General features: G+C 41.1%; 1 protein-coding gene across 1 annotated transcript in view; it reads left to right on the forward strand.

Annotated features, from left to right (window-relative positions):
- IL1RAPL1 (interleukin 1 receptor accessory protein like 1) overlaps positions 1-26,000 on the forward strand; it is a 1,501,437-nt gene that overhangs the window by 1,124,613 nt on the left and 350,824 nt on the right. Inside the window, exon 7 of the mRNA XM_060234094.1 lies at positions 13,742-13,816. Coding sequence (XP_060090077.1) covers positions 13,742-13,816 — 75 coding nt within the window. The remainder of the gene's footprint in view (positions 1-13,741; positions 13,817-26,000) is intronic.

Here is a 26,000-nt window from a genome sequence, read left to right on the forward strand (position 1 = left end):
TAAGGAAATGACCCTGTTCCCAGAGTCCCAATAGCACCCACACATTGAGCATATGCCCATGGGCAGATATTTATTTATTTCTATTTTATTTATTGGGATTTCTTTCCTGCCCTCCCCTGCAAGCAGGCTCAGGGCAAGTTACAACAGATTCATAAAACAGATAAAAGTTTCTTTAAAAAGAAGAACTAGGGCGCGGTCACATGTACCATTAGTGACGACACATCTCCGTCTGGCTGACGGATTAAATGTGTTCATTCAGACAGCCACATCTGGCAATCGATCGTCATCCGGGCTCATCCAGGCTTGCTACGCATGAATGGCGCATTAATTTGACAGTACATAAAGTCTGGCCCTTTTTCAAAACAGTGGCGCACGATCGGCTTTTTGTTATTTGGACAGCTCACGTGCGATACTGCCTCTCACCTTTTTTTTTTTAAAGAAAGCCCCAGCAGACATGTGCATTGCCAGATCATCCGGGAATCTGAGGTGACACTTCTGCTTCTCCAATCAACACAGGATCAGAGGGGGGGGGGAACGTTATCCCACTATTCAGAACAGGAAAAAAATCTTTTTTTTCAATGTGGAGGATTTCAAGATATCATTGTCACTGCCAATTTCTAGGAAAATAATTCCTGGCAGTTCCGTGGTTTGGATCGGCAATGTTAATTCTGGAAACTTTCGCCCTTCCCCCCTGCCTCTAAAAAACGTTTTGATTTCCCAGCTCCAAACAGGTAGGCGCATGTTCAATGGACCCCCTCCCCTCCCAGAAATCACCATCTGATTATGCATGCTCCAAGAAAGGAGTGTGATAGTATTGGATGTCTGATCGCGCACAACAGAATGAATCGCATTCTTTGATGCTCGTCTGAACTGCCCTGCATCGATTCAATATTCAGCAGTTCAGATTTGAGCGCTATACACCCGCTTTTAATGGTAGGTGTGACTGCACCCCTAATGTAACAACCAATGGTGGGCTAAAATTTAACAAAATCAACAGCATCCTGGGATGTGTGGTGTAAACAGGTGGGCCCAGGCTAATGCCCATAGGATAAGCTGGTATAGTCCATAGCACAGGTGGGTTAGACCAGGGGAGGCCTATGTAATCAGACATCCACTGCTTCAACCCAAAGCCTGGTGGAACAGCTCCATTTTACAGGCTTTGTGGAATTACGCATACATGTGGCACTCCTTGCAAAAGTCTAGATAGCTCCCACACTCCTGCTGGCATTCTAACTGTATAACTGTTTTGGTTGTTTGAAGGTGTTGTGGTTAAGAAAGATTCCTTATCTGAAACTATGCAGAATTGTTTACCGAGAAAGTCACTGTGTCATAGGCAAACTTCCTCACCCAACGCTGAACTCACAGTACAGCATTATTTTTGTGCATCCTTTTTTACAGCATTATTTTACATTATTTTAAAGTACAGCATTATTTTTGTGCATCCTCATGCTTCCCCTCAAACTTCCCTGCTGTGTGCTCCATAAAGAGCAATCTTAGACCTGCTTTACTCTTTTGGCAAGTTTTTTCATTTATCATTGTGGTGAAAACTTCTGCATCCATTTTTATACATACAGGTTAATTACTTAGCTCTGGTGGCTTCACTTTTTTTTCCCTTTACAGAGTATACAATTCAAGGACTACCTCCTCCTTTCTTCCCTTCTTCTCTAGAGAGCAGATCTTCTGTTTCCTTCCTTTTTAGGGAGTGTGGGGGTGGCTCACTGAAATGGCCTTGTTGTATTGTCCAATAGCCCCACCCCCTTTGTATTTCCCAGTTTTAGGAATTTAAGGTACTAGATGTCTACAAACTGAAGCAGAATGAGCTCCTCCATGACGGAAGCACCTTTCTAGGTCGTGAACATTTTGTCCTAGGCTTTGTGCTTTATTTGAGGACTCCATTTCAGTTTCCTCCTGTTTAGGACATAACTCCTTTAAGTTTGTCATTGCTACCTCCAATAGCTATTGGCAGTTCTCCAGATTTAACCTAGGACAGGTTTCCTTCTGATAATACCTGCTTTTGAATTTTTTCATCCTTTATTCCAGAACTGAATCAGTCTCTTAATGCATCTTGTAAGATGCTGCCAAATGAGCACTGTTTACTTATTAAATTGTATTTATTTAAAAACATTTATAAGACTGCATTTCTATCATATATGCTATGCATATATGAGCTAAACCAGAATGCATGTTAAGCTTTGAGTTCTGCTACATATGCTAACACAACATCTCCTTCTTATTAAATGTATGGTCTATAATAATGCTTGGGTTTGGCATTGCATTTCCAGGTCCCCTAGCCACCAGCAGATTTTGAAATATTTTGAAAATCTGTTAGCTATTTGTTTCCTAGTTTCTGGTTTCTGATGCTGCAACACATTTTATAAGTGTATTTTTGCTGCTACAAACACTTAATAAAGACTGCTTTTTGTTTGTTATCATTCATAATCTCATTTGCTAGTAAAAAATAGTATAGTCTTTCAACATCTTTTTTTAAAAAAAATCAGATCAAAGCACTCAGTTTTCTCATAGGATGCCATAGAGATATCTCCTTGTTGCTATGTTTGTATGGAGCCTTGGATTCAAGAACAAATCAGCTGTATTTGTATTTATTGCTGGCCAACAACCAGACTACTTTACTACTGGTCATAGCACTATGATACAGAAACAAACAAAAAAGGGGGGAAAGCCCAAAGCTGGAGTCTAGCCTTCAGCCTGGGCTGGTTTGTTTGGTGTAGACCTGATGATGAGGTACTTTGCACTTAAAATATTGAGCCTTCTGAAAACAAACATGGCAATAAAATTTTGTAAAGTACAGCTATATCTTTAGATCTATTTTAGTAGATACAACAGGATCAAATCAAGCATTGATTAGATAGAAGTTTGGTTTATAAAGAAGACTGGATACCTACAATTTAAGCTGTGATTGTTTTTAAGCACCAGGAGTCCAGACCAAAAAGGGAATATTCTTGTAAACATTCATTTAAAGTGTAGGTGAACTCATAGAAGTAATAAACACATAGAAGTAACCAGTTAGGACAATCAGGAGGGAATAAAGCTTTAAAGCCTCTTGACTAACCTTTGGCTATGAGTTCTGTTCTTTACTGTGTGCTTCTAGCAGGAATGTCTGGGACCATACAAACAGTGCCTCAGTCAATTAGTTCATACAACACTGTCTCACAATGGAAAGGCTCTTGTCAGGCAGGCTGATGCCACAGATAAATTTTACCACATACACCAAAAGCGTATTGTGAAGCTAACATCCTTAATCCCTGTGCAGTTAAAAAAGACTATTATTTTTCACACATAAAGCTGCCATGTGGGGTCTATGGCCTCAAGTAAGTAATGTATCAGTTTGTTCAATGAATAAAATTTGTTGCTCCCTATCCTGCATGCTCTTTGTACTAGGATTACTCTAGCAATTGTGATACCTTTTAGAGACCATGACAGAACTTAGTCCACTTTGAAGCAAGTTTAGAGATTTAGAACTACAGTGCTGGAGAAATGCTATCTGATAAGAGGTAATTGAGTTGAGCTTGAAAAAAAAAAAAGCAAATCTAAATTTAAATGAAAGTAGACACTTTTGAAAACTGATTGTATACTGATAACTTTGAGTCATTAAAAATAAATTATGAAAGAATAATGATAAGGTAGCAGTTAAATTTATCTGAAATGTTAAAGAAAATAACACTCAGGTAAATCATATCCAGTTAAGTAAGTCAAATTGTTTTATCAACTCACAATTACTTCCTGTTCCAAATAAATTGTTCAGTAATCCTTTATGGATGCTTTTTCAATGGATGGATGATTGGAAGTGACATTCTACAAAGTTCTTCACAAATACTTGGAACATCGGCAAGATATGTAAAATGTATGTGCAAAGAGCTCTGTTGGCTGTGGAGAAAACCCAGTGTACATATGTTGTGTGCACAATGATTCTGTTTGTTCCCACTTTTAAATGAATGTGTGGAAATCAGTAGCATGTGATCCTATTTCCATACTCTGCAAGCTGAAATAATGTCTAAATGATTCTACTGTGAAAGGAGAGAACAACAACGAGTGTTGAGGTGAGAAGAGGCCAGAGAAAGGCAATGGAGATGGTAAGGATCTGGAGACCAAGTCCTATGAGGAAAGGTTGAAGGAACTGGGTATATTCATCCCAGAGAGATGATATGATAGCCATTTTCAGGTATTTGAAGGACTGTCATATAGATGATGGAGCAGAATTATTTTCTGTTACCCCAGAAGGTCAGACCAGAATCAAAGATTGAAATTAAATCAAGAGCTTTTGGCTGGCTGTATATCACTGGAGAAAATATTAAAAGGATTTGGATGTCTCAGTGAAACCACCTCCTGAACATAGGAAGGAAGTAGAGAAATGAGAAGAAAAGAATGAGGAGGAACTCAGCCGAGCAGCTGCATATATATAACAACTTGCCAAAGTACGAAGTAGAAAGTGATCTTTCCAATTTTCTTTCTCCTAACAAATATAAGGCTCTGGATCCAGAAAGCTAACCTACCACCCAGTTATCCATAAATCGTTACCTCTTTAAAGCTGACAAACTTATAAAGGAGACTAAATTAGCAGACTCACAACCAATACTCCTTCTAAGCTATGGCATCTTGTGAGCAAAAATTCTACTTTGTGAGCTACTGGTATTACAGTTGTGAGCTACTGCATAAATTAGTTTGTTCTGGGGCTGTATTTCCTGAGCTGACTAAAATGTGTGAGTCAGAGGCTAAAAAACTGTGAGCTAGTTCGCACTAACTCAATTTATAGGGAACACTGCTCACAACCACCTTCCTCATCTTCCTTAGACATGAAAGACAATGCCTTTGAGAGCAGGTGATAAGAGGAAGACCTACTAAGAGATTTTCTGCTAAAGTTTATAGGTGACCACTGCCTTCTTACTGGCAAAATTGTTGTGGCTGTTTTTCAACAATTAAATAGCATTGCTGATAAACTCGAAAGCCTTAGGCAAAACCTCAATGCCTTATATCCAGAGACCCTGTACCCCTCCCCCCCACAACAATACAAGAGAGACTTTAATTATACCAAAAATAAAAATAAAAAACCTCCTGGTTTAAGGACATACAGCTTCCTACTGCAGGGAGGATGAACAGAGAAGAAGGTATAAAGCTGGATCACAGATTACAAAACTATAAAATTGCATTATTCATTATACATTGTGTGAATCAGGGGTGCTGGATAAATAAAAGAGCAGTCATTTATTCCCTGAGTCAACTTCTGTATGTAGAAATTTTTCCTATTGACCTTGACAAAGTGAAAGACTCCCCAACACACCTTCTGAGAGGAGAGTTCTCTGAACTTTCAACCAGCCAATAATCCCTTCAATGCTTTTGAAAATGCAGTTTTTATCCTCCTTTGAAATCTTTATAACCAGAGTCTTCATAGATGAAACAGTGCAGACATTAATTCCAGGTACCACATGTAGGAAACTTCCCACTTATGGCCTTGAATCTGAAGCCCATCTTAACACAATTGGCAATGACTCAAGCCTACTCCAGAATGTGGGCAAAAGATTGCATATCAGTTCAAGCAAGATCAAGGTGTCAGATAAGATTCATCATATCTATCATGATCCATCTGAGGAAACATGTAAGAGCTAGTCTCTAAGGAGGGTTGAATGAATGTACAATGATTAAGTAAAACCAGAAATGCCCACGGAATATAAAGATACTGAAGCATAGAAGTATCCTGTAAAACTCTCTGAGAATTTCTCTTTTTGGGTAACGGACAAACATTACTGCTACATTGGAGAAACTGAAGAACTCCCTTCAGCTCCTTCGTACTTCAGTTGAACTTCTTAATTTATTTCCCCCTGTGAGACAACCATCCAAATATAAGCCAAAGACTAGTGCTGATTTGACCTCCCCTATCCCTGGCATAACAGATCACAGCTCTCTCATGACCTTGATAAGTTAATATCCATCTCCACCGCATCAAAAGTGCTAACTCCAAGTTTACCACCTATAAAGTTGATGTATCAAAGAGGGAAACAATGGCAGGCATCAGATCATTTCAAGTGAAGATCAGTAAGCCCTTACAGGAGCCTACTATTATACAGAGTAAAAACCAAAGCATCTCTATGGAAGTCCCAGAGAAACAGCTGAATCCTGAAAGCTCTGATATAGTGAAGCATGACAGCAAATCGGCAACTGGGAGGAAAGCATGGAGCAAGAGGCTCAGGGAGATGTTGGAAAGGTTAGGTACAACATGTCAGGAAAAACTTGACAAGATTCATCATATCTCTCATGATCCATCTGAGGAAACATGTAATGAACTAGACGCTAGGGAGGGTTGAGTGAATGTACAATGATTAAGTAAAAACAGAAATGCCTAGGGAATATAAAGATACTGAAGTATAGAAGTATATAGTAACAATTTGGCCTAATGGAATGATAAAGACTCTGACCGTTTTTGCACACAGCTTACCTCGCAGTCACAATCCTGTTCCCTCTACAGTGTCTGGTCGGATTTCCCACCATCTGCGCCGAAGTTACAGGAAGTGCCGCAGCTTTTGCATAGCAAACGTAAACCACTAAACCCAGTTTACATTTGCTACGCAAAAACCACAGCACTTCCTGTAACTCTGGCACAGATGGTGGGAAATCCAACAGACGCTGCAGAGGGAACAGGTTTGTGACTGCAAGGTAAGCTGTGTGTGAAAACGGTATCTGTATTTAGTTTTGTGGTTCTTAAGAAATACATGCCTCTTCCTGTAGGAAAAGGGAGAAGCTGGTGGTGGTGGGTAGCCATGAATGCAGTTAGACAATAGATTTGTCATATTATTTCCAAAATAGGAGATGTACTTTTTTGGTCCCCTCCCCCTGTCATACAGAGGGGACTCATAGTGTTATGAATTCTATATTGTCACTTCTATTTTATGAAACAATTTTGAGATGTTGTGTCTCTGGTCTGTATGTAAATTTTAACATTTTAAATTAAAATAAAAAAAATTAAAGACTTTTTGGCTAAACATTAGGAAGAACTTCCCAATGATTAGAATGTTTCTTCTGTGAAACAGGCTTCCTTAGGAAGTGATAGGCTGTGCTTCTTTTTCAGGTTTTTAAGCAGAGGCTAGATGGCCATCTGACAGCAATGCAGATTCTGTGAATTTAGGCAGATCATGAAAGTGAAGGCAGAAAGGCATGACCCAGTGCTCAGCTCTTGTGGTCCTTTCTTATATGTCCAGGGTAATATAGATCACCACTTTGGGTCACGGACCAATTTTATTCCAGGCCAGATTGGCTCAGAGATTCTGGAGGGTTGTTGTTGTTGTTTGCCTTCCGCTGGGCATAGAACAGGGATCACTGAGGGAGTGGAGAGGAGGTAGCTGTGAATTTTCCAATAAAAAGTAGAAAATGTGCAAGCAGGCCCATAGCTATTCTGGGTAGGGAGCCCCCAACTTGCTACTTCTGGGTGGGGAGCCCCCAACTTGAGGCCCTCAACTGGTGGCCCTTGCTCCCCACCGCCACCTCCTTGCTCCCCATGATCCAAATTGATCGGCAGGTGTAGTAGCCACTGGCATCCCTGCACAATTTATAAGCCCCACCAACCAGCAGATCACCAGGGCCTTTAAATCACGTGGGGAAGCTGGTGGCCACTCCTGTATAATTCAGATTGTGGGGAGGGAGGGAGTGCCCTTGCATGATTTAAAGACCTCACCAACTAACTGGTTGGCAGGGCCTATAAATTGCACTGGGAGCATATAGCTGCTTCGACCCCCTCTCCCATGTGATTTGGATCACCATTGGGGGCAGACATGACCCTCAAGCCTCAGTGGCAGCAGAGAACAAAGACAGCAGACTTCTCTCTGCACCTCCACAAAGGCTTGAAGGCTGTCCCCCAAGCAATTCAAATTGCACTGGAGAGCTGGCAGAAGCAGCCGCAACCTCCCCGCATGATTAAAAGGTCTTTAAATGGTGTCAGGAGGCTGGCCGACTGCTTTTGCCAGTCCTCCTGCATGATTTGAAAAGCTGGTGGGGAACAACTCTCAAGCCACAGCAGAGGATGTGGCTGGGATGGAAGGTGTTGGGGGCATAGATTTTTTAGGTGGGAGGGGGACTTTTTAAAAATCCTCCTGATTTTTAAAAAGCTCCCCCCTCCCAAAAAAAATCCTAGCTATGGCCCTGTGTGTACGACATAGTTGTGGGTCATCTCAAAACAATAAATATGGGTTTTTATGTGTAAGACACAGAAAGTAGCATGAAAAAAATTATGCAATAGCTTTGTTTCTTTAGATTTTTTGTTGGCAGAGATCCTGGTAAACTATCCTGAGCAATTCTTAGAAGACAGAATTTTAGTTTTCAGCAAGATTGACATGATTGTACTCTAAGACAAAGAGAAGGTTTGATTGTTTGCTGTTGTTTAACCCACACAGCTATTAGTATATGAAGTAAGCAATCTTTGTTCTTCCATGTTGTTGACATTGGTATACTGATCTTCAAGTGATGTGATTAATTAAATGGAGAGTGAGAAAGTTGTAATGAAGACAAAATGGCTAATTTAATGGGAAAACATTTTCCCATACTTCAACCTGAAGTATATGGCAATTTCTTTTCTTTTCTTTCTTTCTTTTTGAATGGGGTGATAACTAGCAATTGTGGATGAAACATAGATAACAGAGGCTCAAGAAGACCCCAGTCTACTTCAAATTTAGCACGGACCTTCTCCCATGCCTATTAAATATTTCTCATATGGGTTGTCACATGAAGTTAAAAAGTATACAAAAGTGTTCTTGTGCATATGAATGAATACATTTCATTTGCATCCTTGATCTTAACAGTATTCACACATCATCATTCAGAAACAATTTTTTTTTAGTTTTTCATCTGATACAAATTATTCATTTTATTATAACTATTGATGGATGGAGAGTGTGAATGAGCTAGAAAAGCTAATTAAGGTCACACTCAGAAAGGCTGTATAGTTTGAGTAATTAGGTTTAAGTTGATTTAGAACTGCTTCATTTATTTCTGAGAATCCAATAAAATGGAAGTACAAGTGACTTATTCATCTGATTCCCCAAATTTTGCTGTAACATACAATAAAGAGTCATTAAGCTAATTTATGATTATTCAATTCTATACCTTACTGCAATAGTGGTACTATTTTTCAGTGTTATGAAGACAAGATCCCTAAATAAAATGCAACTGCCTCTCCATCACTGCTGAATAATCATAGCTTCCTAACAAACAATGAAAGGTGCCAGTATGGAACTCAAGCATTTTCCATTTCAGGCCCTTTTGCTCCCTTATAACCACAGTGTGCCTTAAGCTACAGTCTCTCTTCTGACCTGCAGTCAGCTGACCAAGTCCCTGCCTATGATCCAAGGAGCCAATCACATAGTCTCAGACAACATGAAGCTGGGCCTGTGAGCTGGTTCCTCAGTTTATGCAATTTTTCACACTTGGACTTCTGACCTTTTGCCTGATCTTGATCTGCTTAATGCTACTGATCCAGAATTCATTCTCCTGGCACCTCAAAATTACAGCAGAGAAAACATGTGACAGCAGAAATCTTTCATAATTGCACTTTTGGAACTTCTGTACAATGTCTGAACCAATCCTCTATCCCCTTGCTTTCATTGCTGCTTTTGCCTATTTAAATGTGTAGAGCACCTGCTCAGTAACCAGGCTATGGAAACAAAAAGCAGTTTCCTTTGTTTTTGGAACATAGTATCATACAGAATTCACTATCTGTGTGCTCTTCTATTGCATTCTTCTCATCCCTACCCTCATTCCTGCTGAGGCTGTTCTTTTAAGTCAATTTCACTAAAATAAACCTCCTCTTCTATTGCACTGCCTCTGACTTCAGACCCATACAATGAGTCCTTTTCACTTTTCCCATTAATTGACTAGAGCTCCATTCCTGCTTCTATTTTTACTTTTACTTTCATTCATATACAATGGGGTCCCCAACCTTTTTGAGCCTATGCGCACATCTAAAATTCTGATCTGGCATGGGGGGCATGCAAAATGGCTGCTGCAGGAAGTGGGGCCAGCCACAAAATGGATTGCTACAGCCTGACTTCAGTAACACAGTGTGTAGATCCTTGTGCTGTGGTGGCAACTGCTGGAATGGCCTTGGGTCAGCCATAGCTCTGGCAAAGGTTGTCCTTGAAAGGGCAGCTGCTGTGAGAGCCCTCTCCTGCCCCACCCACCTCACAGGGTGTCTGTTGTGGGGGAGGAAGGTAAAGGAGATTGTGAGCCGCTCTGAGACTCTTCGGAGTGGAGGGCGGGATATAAATCCAATATCTTCTTCTTAGCAATATTTTTAAAACATCTGCACAGCCAATCAAACCCACCCACTTCCTAAAAACACTTAGTGGGAACCAGAAAAAGATGTCTGTGAGTGCCATGGCATTCACAGGTACCACTTTGTGTACCCCTGGTACATAATGCTCAAATCCAAAAAAAAACAAAAAAAACAAGGATGATGAGAATACACTAGGAGAGCCAGTTTGGTGTAGTGGTTGTGTGTGGACTCTTATCTGGGAGAAACGGGTTTGATTCCCTACTCCTCCACTTGCACCTGCTAGCATGGCCTTGAGTCAGCCAAAGCTCTGGCAGAGGTTGTCCTTGAAAGGGTAGCTGCTGTGAGAGCCCTCTCCAGCCCACGCACCTCACAGGGTGTCTGTTGTGGGGGAGGAAGGTAAAGGAGATTGTGAGCCGCTCTGAGACTCTTTGGAGTGGAGGATAGTAGATATTGGATGCAAATCCAATATCTTCTTCTTCTTCACTATTGAAGAGTAATGGTTTTCATTGCTGTAGAGTTTAACTCCGTGTACAAATGTAGCATTAGTCCTACTGTGATTGCATGAGACTGTTTCTTTTCAAGACTCTTTCTTTTATTTACCATAAAAGTCATGTTTTGTATTTTCAAGGGTCCTAGCAAGAATATAAGAATACTGAGCAAACCAAGCACCTGCTAGACTATCCTGTTTCCCACAGAAGCCAGCTAGCTACCTGTAGGCCTCAGAATTAGGCTTGCCAATCCCCAGGTCCCAACGGGGGTTCTTCTGCTTTCTCAGGCTCCTTCCTGCCCCCAGTCAGCTGGCCAGTGGGGGAAGCCCCGCCCCCAGAGGACCATGTGCCTTTTCACCTCTGGAGGCTTCAGTCTCCGATTGAAAGGCTTCCTCTTGGGATGGTATGTCTGTGTTACTTTGAAGAAGTTGGCAGCAACTCATGAATAGAGAGGCCAATCCCTCACTTCAGAGTAGCCATAAACAGGGTGGTGGGGAGGGGAGGGAAACGTCTGCTGAGCACTTCATTGTTACCTGTGTGGAGATCGATTCTCATAGGGTATAATGGGGAATTGATCTGGAGGTTTCGAGGGCTCTGGGGGAGCTGTTTTTTTAAGGTAGAGGCACCAAATTTTCAGTATAGTATCTAGTGCCTCTTCCCAAAGTACCCTCCAAGTTTTAAAACTATTGGACCGGGGGTCCAATTCTATGAGCCCCAAAAGAAGGTGCCCCTATCCTTCATTATTTCCTATGGAAGGAAGACATTTAAAAAGGTGTGCTGTCCCTTTAAATGTGATGGCCAGAACTCCCTTGAAGTTCAATTATGCTTGCCACACCTTTGTTCCTGGCTTCACCCCAATGTCTCTTGGCTCCATCCCCAAAGTCTCCTGGCTCCACCCCCAAAGTCCCCAGATATTTCTTGAATTGGACTTGGCAACCCTGCTCAGGATCCTTGTGTTCATAGTCCCTCATAGCTAACACTGGTGGAGCATAAAGACTATGGATTGGCATGAATTGGGAAAGTGGAGGTTCATCCCAGTTCATGGTTCATGACAGTACATAAACTGCAAGCAGGTTCAGACCTCCCCCAGTTTGTGAATTGGTTTGGGTTTATGAAGTTTATAGAACCCTTTTAAAGGGAACATTCCCTTTAAATTGGTTTTGAAAGTGGGCACCATGTGGGAGTGAAGTCCAATATCAAATTCACCACTTCTGGGTGAATTCGCTGCTTGAATTCACTCCCGCCTGGTCCCTGCTATCAAAACCCATTGAAAGGGTCCCCTTTAAATGGGTGTTGCAAGCAGGTGCTGTGTGGGTGTGGAATCCAAGTGGCAAATTCACCTGGAAGTGATAAATTTGCTGCTTGCCATCCAGTCCCATGAGGTACCCACTAGCAAAACCCATTTAAAGTGCAAGCAGCAAATTCATCACAGGGGGAGTGAAAGGCCTTTTGTTCCCCCTACAGAAGTTGTGGTGGCTCTCATAAGTGAACTCAAAAGGCATTCAAATGCCTTCTGAGCTCACTCAACATCACAGTGCCACGGTGGAATGGTTTGCAAGTAAACTCAGAAGGCACTTAAATGTCTTCTGAGCTCACTGGAGAATCATGCCATTCTGGTGGCCATAAACAGTCACAAAAACCATGGCTGTTCATGGCCAGATAGTGAACCAGACAGGATTCACAAACTGACCTGATTCATGATGAACTCTGGTTGGTCATGCCATTTGTACCCATCCCTAATCCAGGTATTCAATCACCGCAACACCAAGTTATGTGTTGAGGGACAAAGTTCTTCCTTTTGTCTCTCTTGAATCTACTATCCATTATTCCAGATTGTATTATCCATTATTCCAGATAGTAAACTTTATTCCAAATTGTATTATCATAAAGGGAGAATAAGATTTTTGATTAGATTTCTTCACAAAATGCATAGCTGTACCCAGGGCTTTTTTTTTTTTGTAGCAGGAACTCCTTTGCATATTAGGCTACATCCCCCTGATGTAGCCAGGCTGACTCTCCAAGAGCTCACAGGGCTCTTCTTACGGGCCTACTGTAAATTCTTGGAGGACTGGCTACATCAGGGGGGTGTAGCCTAATATGCAAAGGAGTTACTGCTACAAAAAAAGCCCTGGTTTCCTTAGCTATCTTTTAAAATGGAGAAGTCCTAAACCTTTTAGGATTTTCTCATGGAGAATATACTTTGACCCCTTGATAATTTTGGTTTCTCTTTTCTGCATCTTTTACAGACTTTTGGTATCTTTTTGAAGCTAGGCTAACCAGGGCTGTATACAGTAATTCAAATATAGACATATCCATACAAGAACTGTGCATGAACATTATTATGCCAGATATTTTATATTCAGTTTTAAATTACTATGAATTAAATATTTAATACATTTCTTAATAGACACTTTGCTAGCTTTGGCTGAATGAAGGTGGGTGACATGAGCGCATAATATCTCCTTTAAAAGCTGCATACTCTTGCAAATGTAAGATGATTGTATAGATTTTGGCAATGCCTTTTTTTCTGAATCTGAACTAACATGAGGCAAACAAAGACGAAATGTCCTCTTTGGCTTTGGTATGCGCACTCATTCCCCTGCCACTAACTTCTCTAAGTCTTTGATGCATCTGCAAGAGTATGTACACCATATGCATCCATGGTATTATACCCTATCCACTCTCTGAAAAACGCTGCCTCAGCAATACTCTGCTCAGTTATATACACTCGTAATCCATTGACTGGAGACCATAGGGATATTGGATCCATTAATTACGTAATTCTGTTTCAGAAACTTGGGGTGGGGGGAAGGAGCTAAGAGATTCATTCATTACAGGCTTTGGAGATGGTTTTATGAATGGTCACTGACCTGTTTATTCAAAGCATATGCTTTTGTTATGTGTCAAATAGGAAAAAAAATGTAATACTCTTTTTTGGGGAAAAAAATTGAAATGAGCATGCTTTTTCCCTCCTATGCAGCACCACTGACAGAAAAACCACCAAAGCTTTTGTACCCTTCAGAGAGTAAATTGACAATTCAAGAGACACAGCTAGGTAAGTGGAATTCAAGGATTACTGATGTTATCTGTGTCTTAATATTTGATGTGGGCATTAACATTTTAAATTAAATGAGTGGAAATGGCAGTACACTGTGTGTTTCTGAAAAGATACTTGAAGTCCGTTAATTGAAATGGCGTATTTCCTGGATTTATGCTGTTGTTCAAATGAAAATGATGATTCACTACTGTTGTCACTTTCTGAAGTTCCATTCCTCTCCACTCTTGTAGTTAATAAATAATATGATTGCATAGAGTATTTTGAAGAGATTAATTGGAGATAGATGATAGATGAATGGGGTACACTGAATGTACAAATAAAACATATTTCAGTTTTTGTGCCAATTCTCTGTAATTCTTTACTTACTGAGGTGTTGGAGTAAATACTGCAAGTATGAAAACTTGTGTCCTGATGTACTTTGTACAACTGTGTCCTGTGTACATTGGCTTGAAATCAAGTGAACTGAAACAAATATATATATATATTTTTCTTGTGCCAGGATCTTGAAAATTCTGTTAAAAGAGTTTTCACAGTTATAGAGCAGTACCTACAATTGTTACAGCTGAAGTTTAGCCATCTACAATTCACTGTGTTAATCTCATGATTCTTTAGTGATTGTTGAATAGATCCTATCTTGAATGTCACTTTGGCTAATGTGGCATGTCTGGTCTAGTTTGACATTGGAAGGTTCATGAAAGTGGTTTCATTAATTTTCTTCATCAGTTGTTGCCTTGGAAATTCCAGATCTCTGCTTATATCAAGACAGATTCTTACATTTCAGTGTGTTACAATAAAGTCCTTATGTGGTAGACTATCACCACGTGAAGTCATCTGTTTTCACATATGGAGCCATGTGTGAAAATACCACCTACATAAAACTGAACAGTCACCACATCAGAGAGAGAAAAAACCAGCTTCATAATTGCACATAAAGAGGACTTCAACTGTATGTTAAATGTTCTTATCCATCTCTGTTTAGTCAATAATTTTCATCTATTTATTGGTGCTTCATTTATATACTTTATTTTATGCCTTTAAACTTTAAAAATATGTCTCATGTGGAAGATTAGTTTAGGATCATAGCTGTGGATTTTACCCTAATAATGAAAACTGTCCTGCATTTGTAGTTTGACTTTAGCTTTTTATTCCATATGCTTAGCTGCCTTTCCGACTTTAACATCCTGATATCCATATTTATTTATGATCAAGATGTATGACACATTGGCTTTGTTCTGTGATGCTCTCAAACAGTGGAAGTTTATATGTTGGAGGCTTCTAATTATAGTTATGTTGGTACTGATTGCTGATTCTGCCAGCTTACAAAAAATCAGTGTGTCAATCTAATTATGCAATAATTTAAACAACATTAAGACCATTATGTGCTCCATAATACTTTCTCTAATTAATGCAAAACTGGTGAAATGCAGCTACACTATGATTTAGTAAAATAGTATAACATGTTTGATTACTAATTTTCCTTTGACCAGTAAATAATCATAAGAACATAAGAGAAGCCATGTTAGATCAGGCCAATGTCCCATCCAGTCCAACACTTTGTGTCACACAATGGCCAAAACCCAGGTGCCATTAGAAGGTCCACCAGCAGGGCCAGAAATCCAGAATGCAAGAATCTCTCCTGGTCAGTGTCTGACTCTTCAGGCTATATCAGTGTGTATATATAGTTAGTGGGTTTTTTGTACAGTGTGCATTACTTTGCACTTGCCCATGTTGAACTTCATTTACCATGATGATGTGCATTCGCCCAGCCTCAACGAATCTCTTTGGAGCATCACACAATCCTTCCTGGTTTTCACCACCTAGCTCTCAATTTAGTGTAATCCATTAATTTAGCCACTTCATTGCTTACTCCTAACTTATGATTGTTAATGAACAAGTTAAAAAACACTGAACCCAGTACTGAGTCCTGCAGCCCTGCTGCTTACCACCCTCCAGTGTGAAAACTGTACATTTATACTCACTCTCTGTTCCTGTTAATTAACCAGTTTTTAATCCACAAGAGGACTTGTCCTCTTATCACATGATTGTTCAGTTTATTTAGGAGCTTTTGATGAAGAACTTTATCAAAAGCTTTCTGGAAGTCTACATAAACGACAACTTTTGGGTCATCTTTGACCACATGTTTGTTCACCCTCAAAGAACTCTAACAGGTTAGTAAGACAAGATCTTCCCTTACAGCATGCTGATTCTTTCTCAGTAGCTTTTGTTCATCTATGTATCTACTAATTCTATCTTTAATAACAGATTCCACCAATTTACCCTGTATCAATGTTAGACTGGCCAACCTGTAATTTCCTGGATCTCCTCTGGAACCTTTTTAAAAGATGAGGGTTACATAACATTAACTACCTTCCAGGCCTCAGGAACAGAGGGCAGTTTTAACAATAGACTGCATTTTTTTTTAGGAGATCCACAAATTATTTCAGAAGTCTTGAATGTATACCATCTGGACCTGGTAATTTGTCAATTGTCAATTTGTCTATCAATCATAGCACATCCTCTCCGATTACTTCAATCTGACTTGGTTTTACCAGAGTCTTTTTTTAAAAGCAGGATGGGGGGAAATGGGGAGGAGTGCAAGAACTCTTTCCTTTAAAACAAAAGCATATGTTGAAGCCTCTTCTCTCCTTTCCCACTTCTCCAATAGGTATCTGCTGATAGAAAGTTCATAAGAACATACATTTGTAAGTCTCGTTCTGCACCTCACCAAGCAGTTCCCCCCACCTCCCCTTCGTCCCTTTTGCAGTCAGTTCTGCTGGAATAAGAGGAATTGATGTAACAAAGTTAGTGCAAGAGAGCAGAGAAGAGAAATTGGGTGGGTCAACAAAAGCAATTTGAAAATGACGAACAACAACAAAAATCACAGTAACAAGAGAAGAGAACTTTGATGTTTGTAGAATTTTCTTTTGCACCTCCTCTCCTTCCTTACTTTTCTAGCCCACCCCCCTTTCTTTCCTGTAAGCCAGATTTTTGGTGGGGGAGCAAATGTTTTTATTTGCTGTTAAACCTGCTTTTTTAAAGTGACTTTTAGCAACTTTGCAAACTCTAGGTATTTTGGATTTGTTTTGCATTCTTCTAGATGAATCATTAATATACTCTGACATGTAAAAAGGAGGGGGGGAGACCACTTGGCTTGCTTGCTCACACTTCCAGAAGTCCTTTTGGCCAGCTGGGGGCTTCCACACCTGGAAAAATATCAGACATTTTATAAATATCAGACATTTTTTCAAGTAGGTACTGTATGATTGAACACCCCTACTCCAAACTGGCAGTTACACATTTAGAAAATTTGGTAGTATGCATGTCCAGTATAGATATCTCATATGATGGGGTGGTGTTAGTCTGCCAAAAATCATAGATCGAATCTGAGGTACTCATATTTTAGTGGAAAGGCTGTTCTGTTTGCAGAGGAGCTGTTTCAAGTTAATGGAAGAGTATTACACTAAGAAAAAGTTCATTGTATCCAAACGGGCCCTCCAGCTAGCCCTAGGCATTGTGCAAGATATTGCATGAGACATTCCCTGTCTTTTAACAAATACTTGCATGAAGTCTTGTGCTAACACGTGTGAGGTTTTCTGGAATAACACTAAGTTATGTTTGCATTCAAGTAGTGGTTCATAAGATCCATCCCAGACTGCTAAAACGCAAAATCTACCTAAGAAATAACAATTCATTTGTGAAAGTGTTAGAAGTCTTATTAAAACTAAAAGTGTAAATGTTCTCTTTATTCTTCTGGCAATCAGGAATTAATTAGCGAGTAAATGAAGTTACATTCAAAAATGTTTGTCAGAATAATGTGAAGAGCTTGATAAACCTAGGACTTCATATTATAATTTTATTACTGCCTATGTTTAGATATATCCTCATGTTAGGGATATATTGATATCTGAGTTTGGATAAAATTATATAGCAGCTTCTGATTACTTTTTTTTTTAAACCCCATAAACTACCAGTCTGAATTGTGCTCTAGATTATGATCCTGTTTAATAAAGTAGCAGCATAAATGTAGGTAGGGTAGCCAACCTCCAGGTGGGGCCTGGAGATCTCCCAGAGTTACTACTGCTTTCCAGATTATAGTGGTTAGATCCCCTGGAAAAAATGGCTACTTTGGAGCATGGACTCAATGCAATATTATATCCCACCAATGTCCTTCCAATCCCCAAACCCTGCCATAGCTAGGGCTCACCTCCAAATCTCCAGGAATTTCCCAACCTGGAGTTGGCAACCCTGCATTAGGGGATGGGGACAATATTATGTTTGTTGCTCTTCCTGTTGCAGTAGGATTTCATAATATTTCATAGTGGGGGTTTTTTACTACAAAAAGATAAATATCAATTTAATAATTTGTTTAGGTAATATTTTAGCTTGAGCTCTTAGCACACTCTAGCTATAGGAATAGTGGCAAATTATGTACAGTGCATTTCTTAAATATTCAGGAGAAGGGAAATCTGGAATTCATCAGTGAAGTACATACAATAAATGGCATAACATAGATTCCATGCTTACAGCATCAGGTAGTAAAAATCTTTTAAGTAAGGACAATTTAGAATAAATCCTCCCTGAATGATCAGGAAGGCATTACATAATGCAAGATCCAAGCCATGATGGGAGGGGAAATGGAGTTGAAACATAAATGATATAACCCCTTTATAACTTTACATATGTGTTTTATTTGAAATACTGGATGGATAAATGAGCAACATTAGAATTCCTGAATTTGTATGGTAATAATACACTTGTAGTTTAACTGCCTTTTCCTGCCTTGGGACCTTTTAATTGTACACAAGACTCTCTTTTTTCCATTAAGACTTTGAAGAGAACCAGCATCTCAGTGCTACCTTAGTGATTCTACAAGGAAAAGACAGAGGCAGAGTTTAAAGATGCTTGGCAGCAAGTCTCATAAAATCTAAACAGTATCAGAGAAAAGTACTGCATGGTTGGGGGACACAGTGGTTGTAGATATCTCTCTTGTAGTTTTCTTCAGCCTTTCTTGCTGAAGGCAGAATTATAGGTCAAAACAGTTAGTTGTGGCAGGCCAACTCAAACTCCCCAATGGCCATACATTTTATAGAAACAAAAAGGCTAGTTTCCCAGGGCAGGAGTTTTGCTTCAATGCTCAAGACAAGATAGTACAAAGATGTCATCATCTTTTAGGAAATAGCCTCTCTTGCTTCAGAAAAAGAACCTTTTTCTGAAACCAGAGCAGAAAGATAAAATTAAAGTTATTTTCTAACAGATTTCAAGAGAGAACCTTTGGGCACAAGCCATCTCCTTTCACATTTCACCTTGCTGAAAGAAGAGTTGGGGCTGTACTCTTTGGCACTATGCAGGCCACTTAAAGCTGTCTTAGGAATGCAAGCTGAAATCTGCTCAACTAGTTTCCAAAACTCCCATTTGTGTAAGAGTCACTTTGTACATTACATGGTAGCAAACCCATCCATGATCATCATGGAATGCAGACACTAGAAGTTCCTAGGCAAGCATACTGCTGTATAAAACACATGCTTGCAAACCTTTATGTGTCACTTTCAGACATTTTTAATAAGTTGGGACTCGACAAGAAATCTTTGGAGAGTAAACTTACATATCCTACTCCACCCTTAAAAAAAACTCTTAACAGGATGATCTAAATTCTTGAACAGGTTTATTTCCTTCCCACCACTCAGTACATTTAAATGATAATCAGCTGCACATTTCATCCGCTTTGAGTCTTCATCAGGCTATTTTAAAAGGTCTATTTCCCCCTTTTGCTTAATGTGCAAAGTGAGGGAGAGGGAAGGCATCATGGTTTAGCCTGATATTGGAAGCTAAGCAAAGTAAGGGTCAACTGTGGCATCCCACACAGGAAGACTCTTACTTCCCTTGAAAACCCCTTGCTGGGGTCACCGAAAGTCAGCTTTGATTTGACAGCACTCTACACACACACACACACACACACACACACACACACACACACACACACACATATATATATATATATATAGAGAGAGAGAGAGAGAGAGAGAGAGAGGATTTTTCTTCATACCTCATAAATCCCCCTCGTCTTTTCTTTTTGCACCCTTAGAAGCTAATTGATTCCTGAATCTTGAGCAGCAGAAGATATTTCTTCTTTTTTTTAATGCAAGGACAGCTAAAAGGACTGATACAAATTTTGCGATTGATAGAGTGATCTTGGGATCCTTATTACTGAGCAAAAGAGCTAGGGTTTCTAGAGTATGGGGGGGATGATTGGTTGAATAAAGGCTTAATATAGTAATCCCTTATAATCTTAAAAAGAAAAATCTGCATTCCAGCAGAATGTGAAAGGATGTATCAATCCTGTTAAGGCCACAAGGGCAGATTCTATTAATGTAGGACCTATTCAAAAATATCCCTTGCAAAACCATTGTCGGTATAGTGTTCAATCTTACAAACAAAAAGCTCTGCAATAATGTGGGGATGGTAAGATAGTACATAGGGGGGCGGGCTAAAGATTTTGGGTAAGAAAGCTCAAAGAATAGAGATGATCATACTCTGTGGGCTCTCAGGTTCAAACTAATATAAGAACATAAGAGAAGCCATGCTGGATCAGGACAATGGCCCATCCAGTCCAACACTCTGTGTCACACAGTGGCCAAAAAAAAATTATATATATATATACACACACACACAAACACACAGGTCGTTTTCGCACTTAGCGTTTGCTCCCCTTATTCCGCGGCGCAATTATGTCCGGATCATTTTTCTCGTTTTCCCACTAGTGACTCTTTGCGGAGTCGCCTTCCCTGAAGCCCCGGCTCAAATCGTTTTCCCACTGGCATCGACTTGAGTTCGATGCCCTGTCAATCTTTTTTTTTTTTAAGCGCAAGTCTGGTTGCGTAATGACGTACTAACGTACTAACGTAACATCGAGCAGGCACAGCTGTTCCCTCCCCTTCTTTTCGTGGACAAACCGCATCACGTGTGCTGCTGCTGCTTATGGATTGGCTGCAGCTGTAGAATCCTCCACAGCCCTTTATGTATTAACAGAAGCATTATGTATTAACAGTCTATTTTCTAACCGAGCGGAATGTAGCCAGGGAGAAGAATGCAGGACTCCAACTTCCCATTTTATACATGGCGATTTTGTGCAGGTCCAGAAATCCTGGTGGCACAGCTGAGGGAGGCATTCCCTTTTTAAAACACACACACATGAACGCACAACTTTATTAGAAAACAATCTTCCTGGAACGTACAGTATCGTTTGTCCCCCTCCGCGCAACGCTAGACACAGCCATACATTCATAGAAACCCGCTTCCGCACATGCACATCGCTAGTTGGTGGGAAACTGCAAACATGCAGATGCACAAAGAGGTGCTGCATGCTTGACGTCCCAACTTCACCCAGCAACTGGGCATGTGTGCATGCAGATAAAATGGAGGAGGAAGTCCCGGGGCCTTAGTTCTGATGTCTCTTCATGTGCAGGGCCAAGTGGTCAGATCGAGAGAAGCTGCGATTGCACACAGCACACTGGAAAGGCTTGGCTCCGGTGTGCTTCCTGTAGTGGCGAGTCAGCTCATCGGAGCGAGCGAATCTCCACTCACATCCTTCCCAGGCGCTCTCCTCCCCCGGCTCCGGGCGGCGGCGGCGGCTTGAATTCCCCGGGGCCGCCGAAGAGCGCGGCCTCCCGGGCCCCCAGAACTGGCTTGAGCTGGGCGAAGACGGGCTCCTCTGGCCCCAGGCGGGCGCTCATGCTCAGCACCCGGGTGGCCATGCGAGCCACAAAGAGCGGCAGGCAGCAAGAGCCTCGCCCGGGCCTGTCGCAGCTCACGAGCCGCGTCCTCCTCCTCCGACAGCTGCGCCTTCGCGCATGAGGCTGCCCTCCACCTGGCCCGGCACGTCCCTCCTGCCGCACACATGAACGCTTTGGCCCGCACCGGCACTAGATTCCCCCCCCAACAATGGTCGTTTTCGCATTATCGAGATAACGCAAAAGCGAAATAGCGCAACTAAAGTCAATAATAATAAAAAAAATTCTAACGAAACCAATTGAAGTGGCAATTGAGGCTATTCCAGGAGGGTTTTTTTTTTTATTTGTTAATTTTGAAATATCGCTAGTACGCAAAACTGTGAAGTTTAAAAAAAAAATGGCCGTGCCGGCACTTTGGGGAAGCGCCGCGAAAGGCTGATGATTGGCCAAGGGGGTGGATGGGGTGGGAGGACGGAAAGGGAGAGGGTGCCGCCCACACAGCAGTCGATCCGGCGTGGATGGATTTCCCACTGCAAAGTCCGCGGAGTGGATCCGGTGTGGATCCGGAGGTTTTCAAAAACTCCGGCAGCATGCTGAAAAACATACTCCGGTGTAAAACCCCTGAAGCGCCGGAGCAAAGCGTGGCGCCGGAGCAACAGGTGCGAAATCCAGGAAAAGATCCGGAGGTAAATGGGGCGCTACGCCGGAGCAAAGGCTAGTGCGAAAACGGCCACACACTGTGGCTAATAGCCACTGATGGACCTCTGCTCCATATTTTTATCTAAGCCCCTCTTGAAGGTGGCCATGCTTGTGGCCGCCACCACCTGCTGTGGCAGTGAATTCCACATGTTAATCACCCTTTGGGTGAAGAAGTACTTCCTTTTATCCGTTTTAACCTGTCTGCTCAGCAATTTCATCAAATGCCCACGAGTTCTTGTATTGTGAGAAAGGGAGAAAAGTACCTCTTTCTCTACTTTCTCAGTCCCATGCATTATCTTGTAAACCTCTATCATGTCACCCCACAGTCAACGTTTCTCCAAGCTAAAAAGTCCCAAGCGTTTCAACCTTTCTTCATAGGGAAAGTGTTCCAGCCCTTTAATCATTCTAGTTGCCCTTTTCTGGACTTTCTCCAATGCTATAATATCCTTTTTGAGGTGCGGCGACCAGAACTGCACACAGTACTCCAAATGAGACCGCACCATCAATTTATACAGGGGCATTATGATACTGGCTGATTTGTTTTCAATTTCCTTCCTAATAATTCCCAGCATGGCGTTGGCCTTTTTTATTGCAAATGCACACTGTCTTGACATTTTCAGTGAGTTATCTACCACGACCCCAAGATCTTTCTCTTGGTCAATCTCTGCCAGTTCACACCCCATCAACTTGTATTTGTAGCTGGGATTCTTGGCCCCAATGTGCATTACTTTACACTTGGCCACACTGAACTGCATCTGCCACGTTGACGCCCACTCACCCAGCCTCAAAAGGTCCCTTTGGAGTTCCTCACAATCCTCTCTGGTTCTCACTACCCTGAACAATTTAGTGCCATCCGCAAACTTGGCCACTTCACTGCTCACTCCCAACTCTAAATCATTTATGAACAAGTTAAAGAGCATGGGACCCAGTACCGAGCCCTGCGGCACCCCACTGCTTACCGTCCTCCACTGCGAAGAGTGCCCATTTATACTCACTCTCTGCTTCCTATTACTCAGCCAGTTTTTGATCCACAAGAGGATCTGTCCTTTTACTCCATGACTCTCAAGCTTTCTAAGGAGCCTTTGATGAGGAACTTTATCAAAAGCTTTCTGGAAATAAAGGTAAACAACATCTATTGGGTCTGCTTTGTCCACATGTTTGTTCACCCCCTCAAAGAAATATAACAGGTTAGTGAGGCAAGATCTTCCCTTACAGAACCCATGCTGAGTCTTCCTCAATAACCCGTGTTCATCAATGTGCCTACTCATTCTGTCCTTGATAATGCTTTCTACCAACTTTCCCGGTATTGAAGTCAGACTGACTGGCCTGTAATTTCCCGGATCTCCTCTGGAACCCTTTTTAAAGATGGGGGTGACATTTGCTACCTTCCAGTCCTCAGGAACGGAGGCAGATTTCAATGAAAGATTACAGATTTTTGTCAAAAGATCCACAAGTTCAACTTTGAGTTCTTTCAGAACTCTCGGACGTATGCCATCCGGACCCGGTGACTTATTAGTTTTTAATTTGTCTATCAGTTGTAGGACCTCCTCTTTTGTCACCTCAATCTGACTCAGGTCTTTCAACACCCCTTCCAAAATTAGTGGTTCTGGGGCGGGGAAAAAGTTCTCATCTTCCACAGTGAAGACGGAGGCAAAAAATGCATTCAGCTTCTCAGCCATTTCCCTATCCTCTTTCAGTAATCCTTTTCCCCCTTGGTCATCCAAGGGCCCCACTGCCTCCCTGGATGGCTTCCTGCTTCTAATATATTTGAAGAAATTTTTATTGTTGGTCTTTATGTTTTTTGCAATATGCTCCTCATAGTCCCTTTTTGCCTGCCTGATCACAGTCTTGCATTTGATTTGCCACAGCCTGTGTTCCCTTTTACTAATCTCACTTGGACTGGTTTTCCACCGATTAAAGGAGTCCTGTGTTCCCTTTTACTAATCTCACTTGGACTGGTTTTCCACTGATTAAAGGAGTCCTTCTTACCTTTTACAGCTTCCATTACTTTGTTTGTTAACCATGCAGGCCTTTTCTTATGCCTGTTTGTACCTTTCCTAACTTGTGGTATGTATTTTATCTGAGCTTCTAGGATTATAGTTTTAAATAGTCTCCAAGCTTCCCCAAGGGTTTTGAATATGGTTGATTTCAAGGACTTGCTTTTTGATCAGAGAAAATGCTCTGTTTTTGCCCATCTCAAAAATATCATCAACCAGCATTCCTGCTCCCATCAGTTTCATCCAGGGATTTCATCCAAGCTGATCTGTGAGTATCCCGATTTAAACCGGCTAACAAACCATCTTCAGTAAAGAGCTGTCTTAATCTCAGTTTGAAGTCAGCCATGCTGTTATTTCCAAGGATGTCTGTCCAAATTCTGCCCATAATATGATGCTTGACATGCAGCAGGAAATATTCAATTTTTTCCTTACAAACTAGGTTAGTAGTTGGTTGATATTATCCAAGATAGTTCTAATCCATAGCTGAACCATAAAGAATGAGGGGAACCACTTTCAAATTAAAGGTTTACACTGCTCCAAGAATATACTCTCCCCCCTTATTGTAGAAAAAACTATGGTGTTTGCGCAAGGTTTTGCTTTATTAAGTGCTGTTCTAAATTGGGAGGTCCAAGATAGGTCTGCTGAGAACAGAATCCCCAAATAACAGAAGGCCTTGACTTGCTCAGTAGTGGACCATTGATAGCCATTGATTGATAGACCATTTCTGATCTGGTGAAAACTAGAATCTTAGATTTTGGTAGTTAATCACCAGACTTTCTCAACAACAGTAACTGGAAAAAGACTGCAAGGCCCTTTTTAGTCTGACCCTGGTTTGGGACAAATCATGGCATCATCCACATAAAGCAAAAATAGGTACATCAGTCTCAGGTAATTTTGGTGGATGGCAATAATCATCAAAAATGATGCTACATTGTTTAAATATAAATTAAACAAGAAAGGTGCCAACAAGAATCTCTGATGAACCCCCTTTTCCAAATTAAATAGATTTGTTAAATTCCCATTGTGCCCATATGTGCTCACTTTGGCAGCACACAGGGCCTTTTTTGCTAGAAAAAGCCCAGCAGGAACTTATTTGCAAATTAGGCCACACCCCTTGACATCACCAATGTTTTATACAGGGCTTTTTGTAGAAAAAGCCCAATAGGAACTCATTGGCATATTAGGCGATGCCCCCTGTCACCAAGCCAGCAGGAACTGTGTTCCTGCTCAAAAAAAGCCCTGGCAGTACATATACTAAATTGGAACAATACAGAGAAATCCCCTTAGTATCTCAAGAATCCTGCTTTGTCTGTGGGTAGTGTGATTTTCCTGCTTTTGTCTACTTAAAGATTCTACTTAGAATATTTCAGACGAGAGGCTTTTGTGTTTCCCAAACACACCAGCTTACTTTCTTGAGTGCATTTGGCTCTTTTGGTTTCCAGAAAGCAGGGATACTCTGTCCTGTATCTAGATCCCTTCACTAAACACACCAGTAATCTTGAGTTTTTCCCCTCACTTGTCAGGATTTAAAAGGCAGTTTCTAAACCCATCTGATCAGAACATTACAATCCTCAGAGCTATCTCCCTTTTCCAACTGGATAGGATAATTCTTGTCTCACTATCCCTTTTTCTGACCTGAATGAGAGTCTTCATGTAAGTACTCACTCCTCCTGCCAACCCTCCGAGTACTCCATCTGTGTTAAACTACTCTGTCAGGGTTAAACACAAACCCCTTAGTACTAAACCCTTCTCTGTCAA

The sequence above is a fragment of the Heteronotia binoei genome, chromosome 3 (genome assembly GCF_032191835.1).
Source record: "Heteronotia binoei isolate CCM8104 ecotype False Entrance Well chromosome 3, APGP_CSIRO_Hbin_v1, whole genome shotgun sequence".
NCBI lineage: Eukaryota > Metazoa > Chordata > Lepidosauria > Squamata > Gekkonidae > Heteronotia > Heteronotia binoei.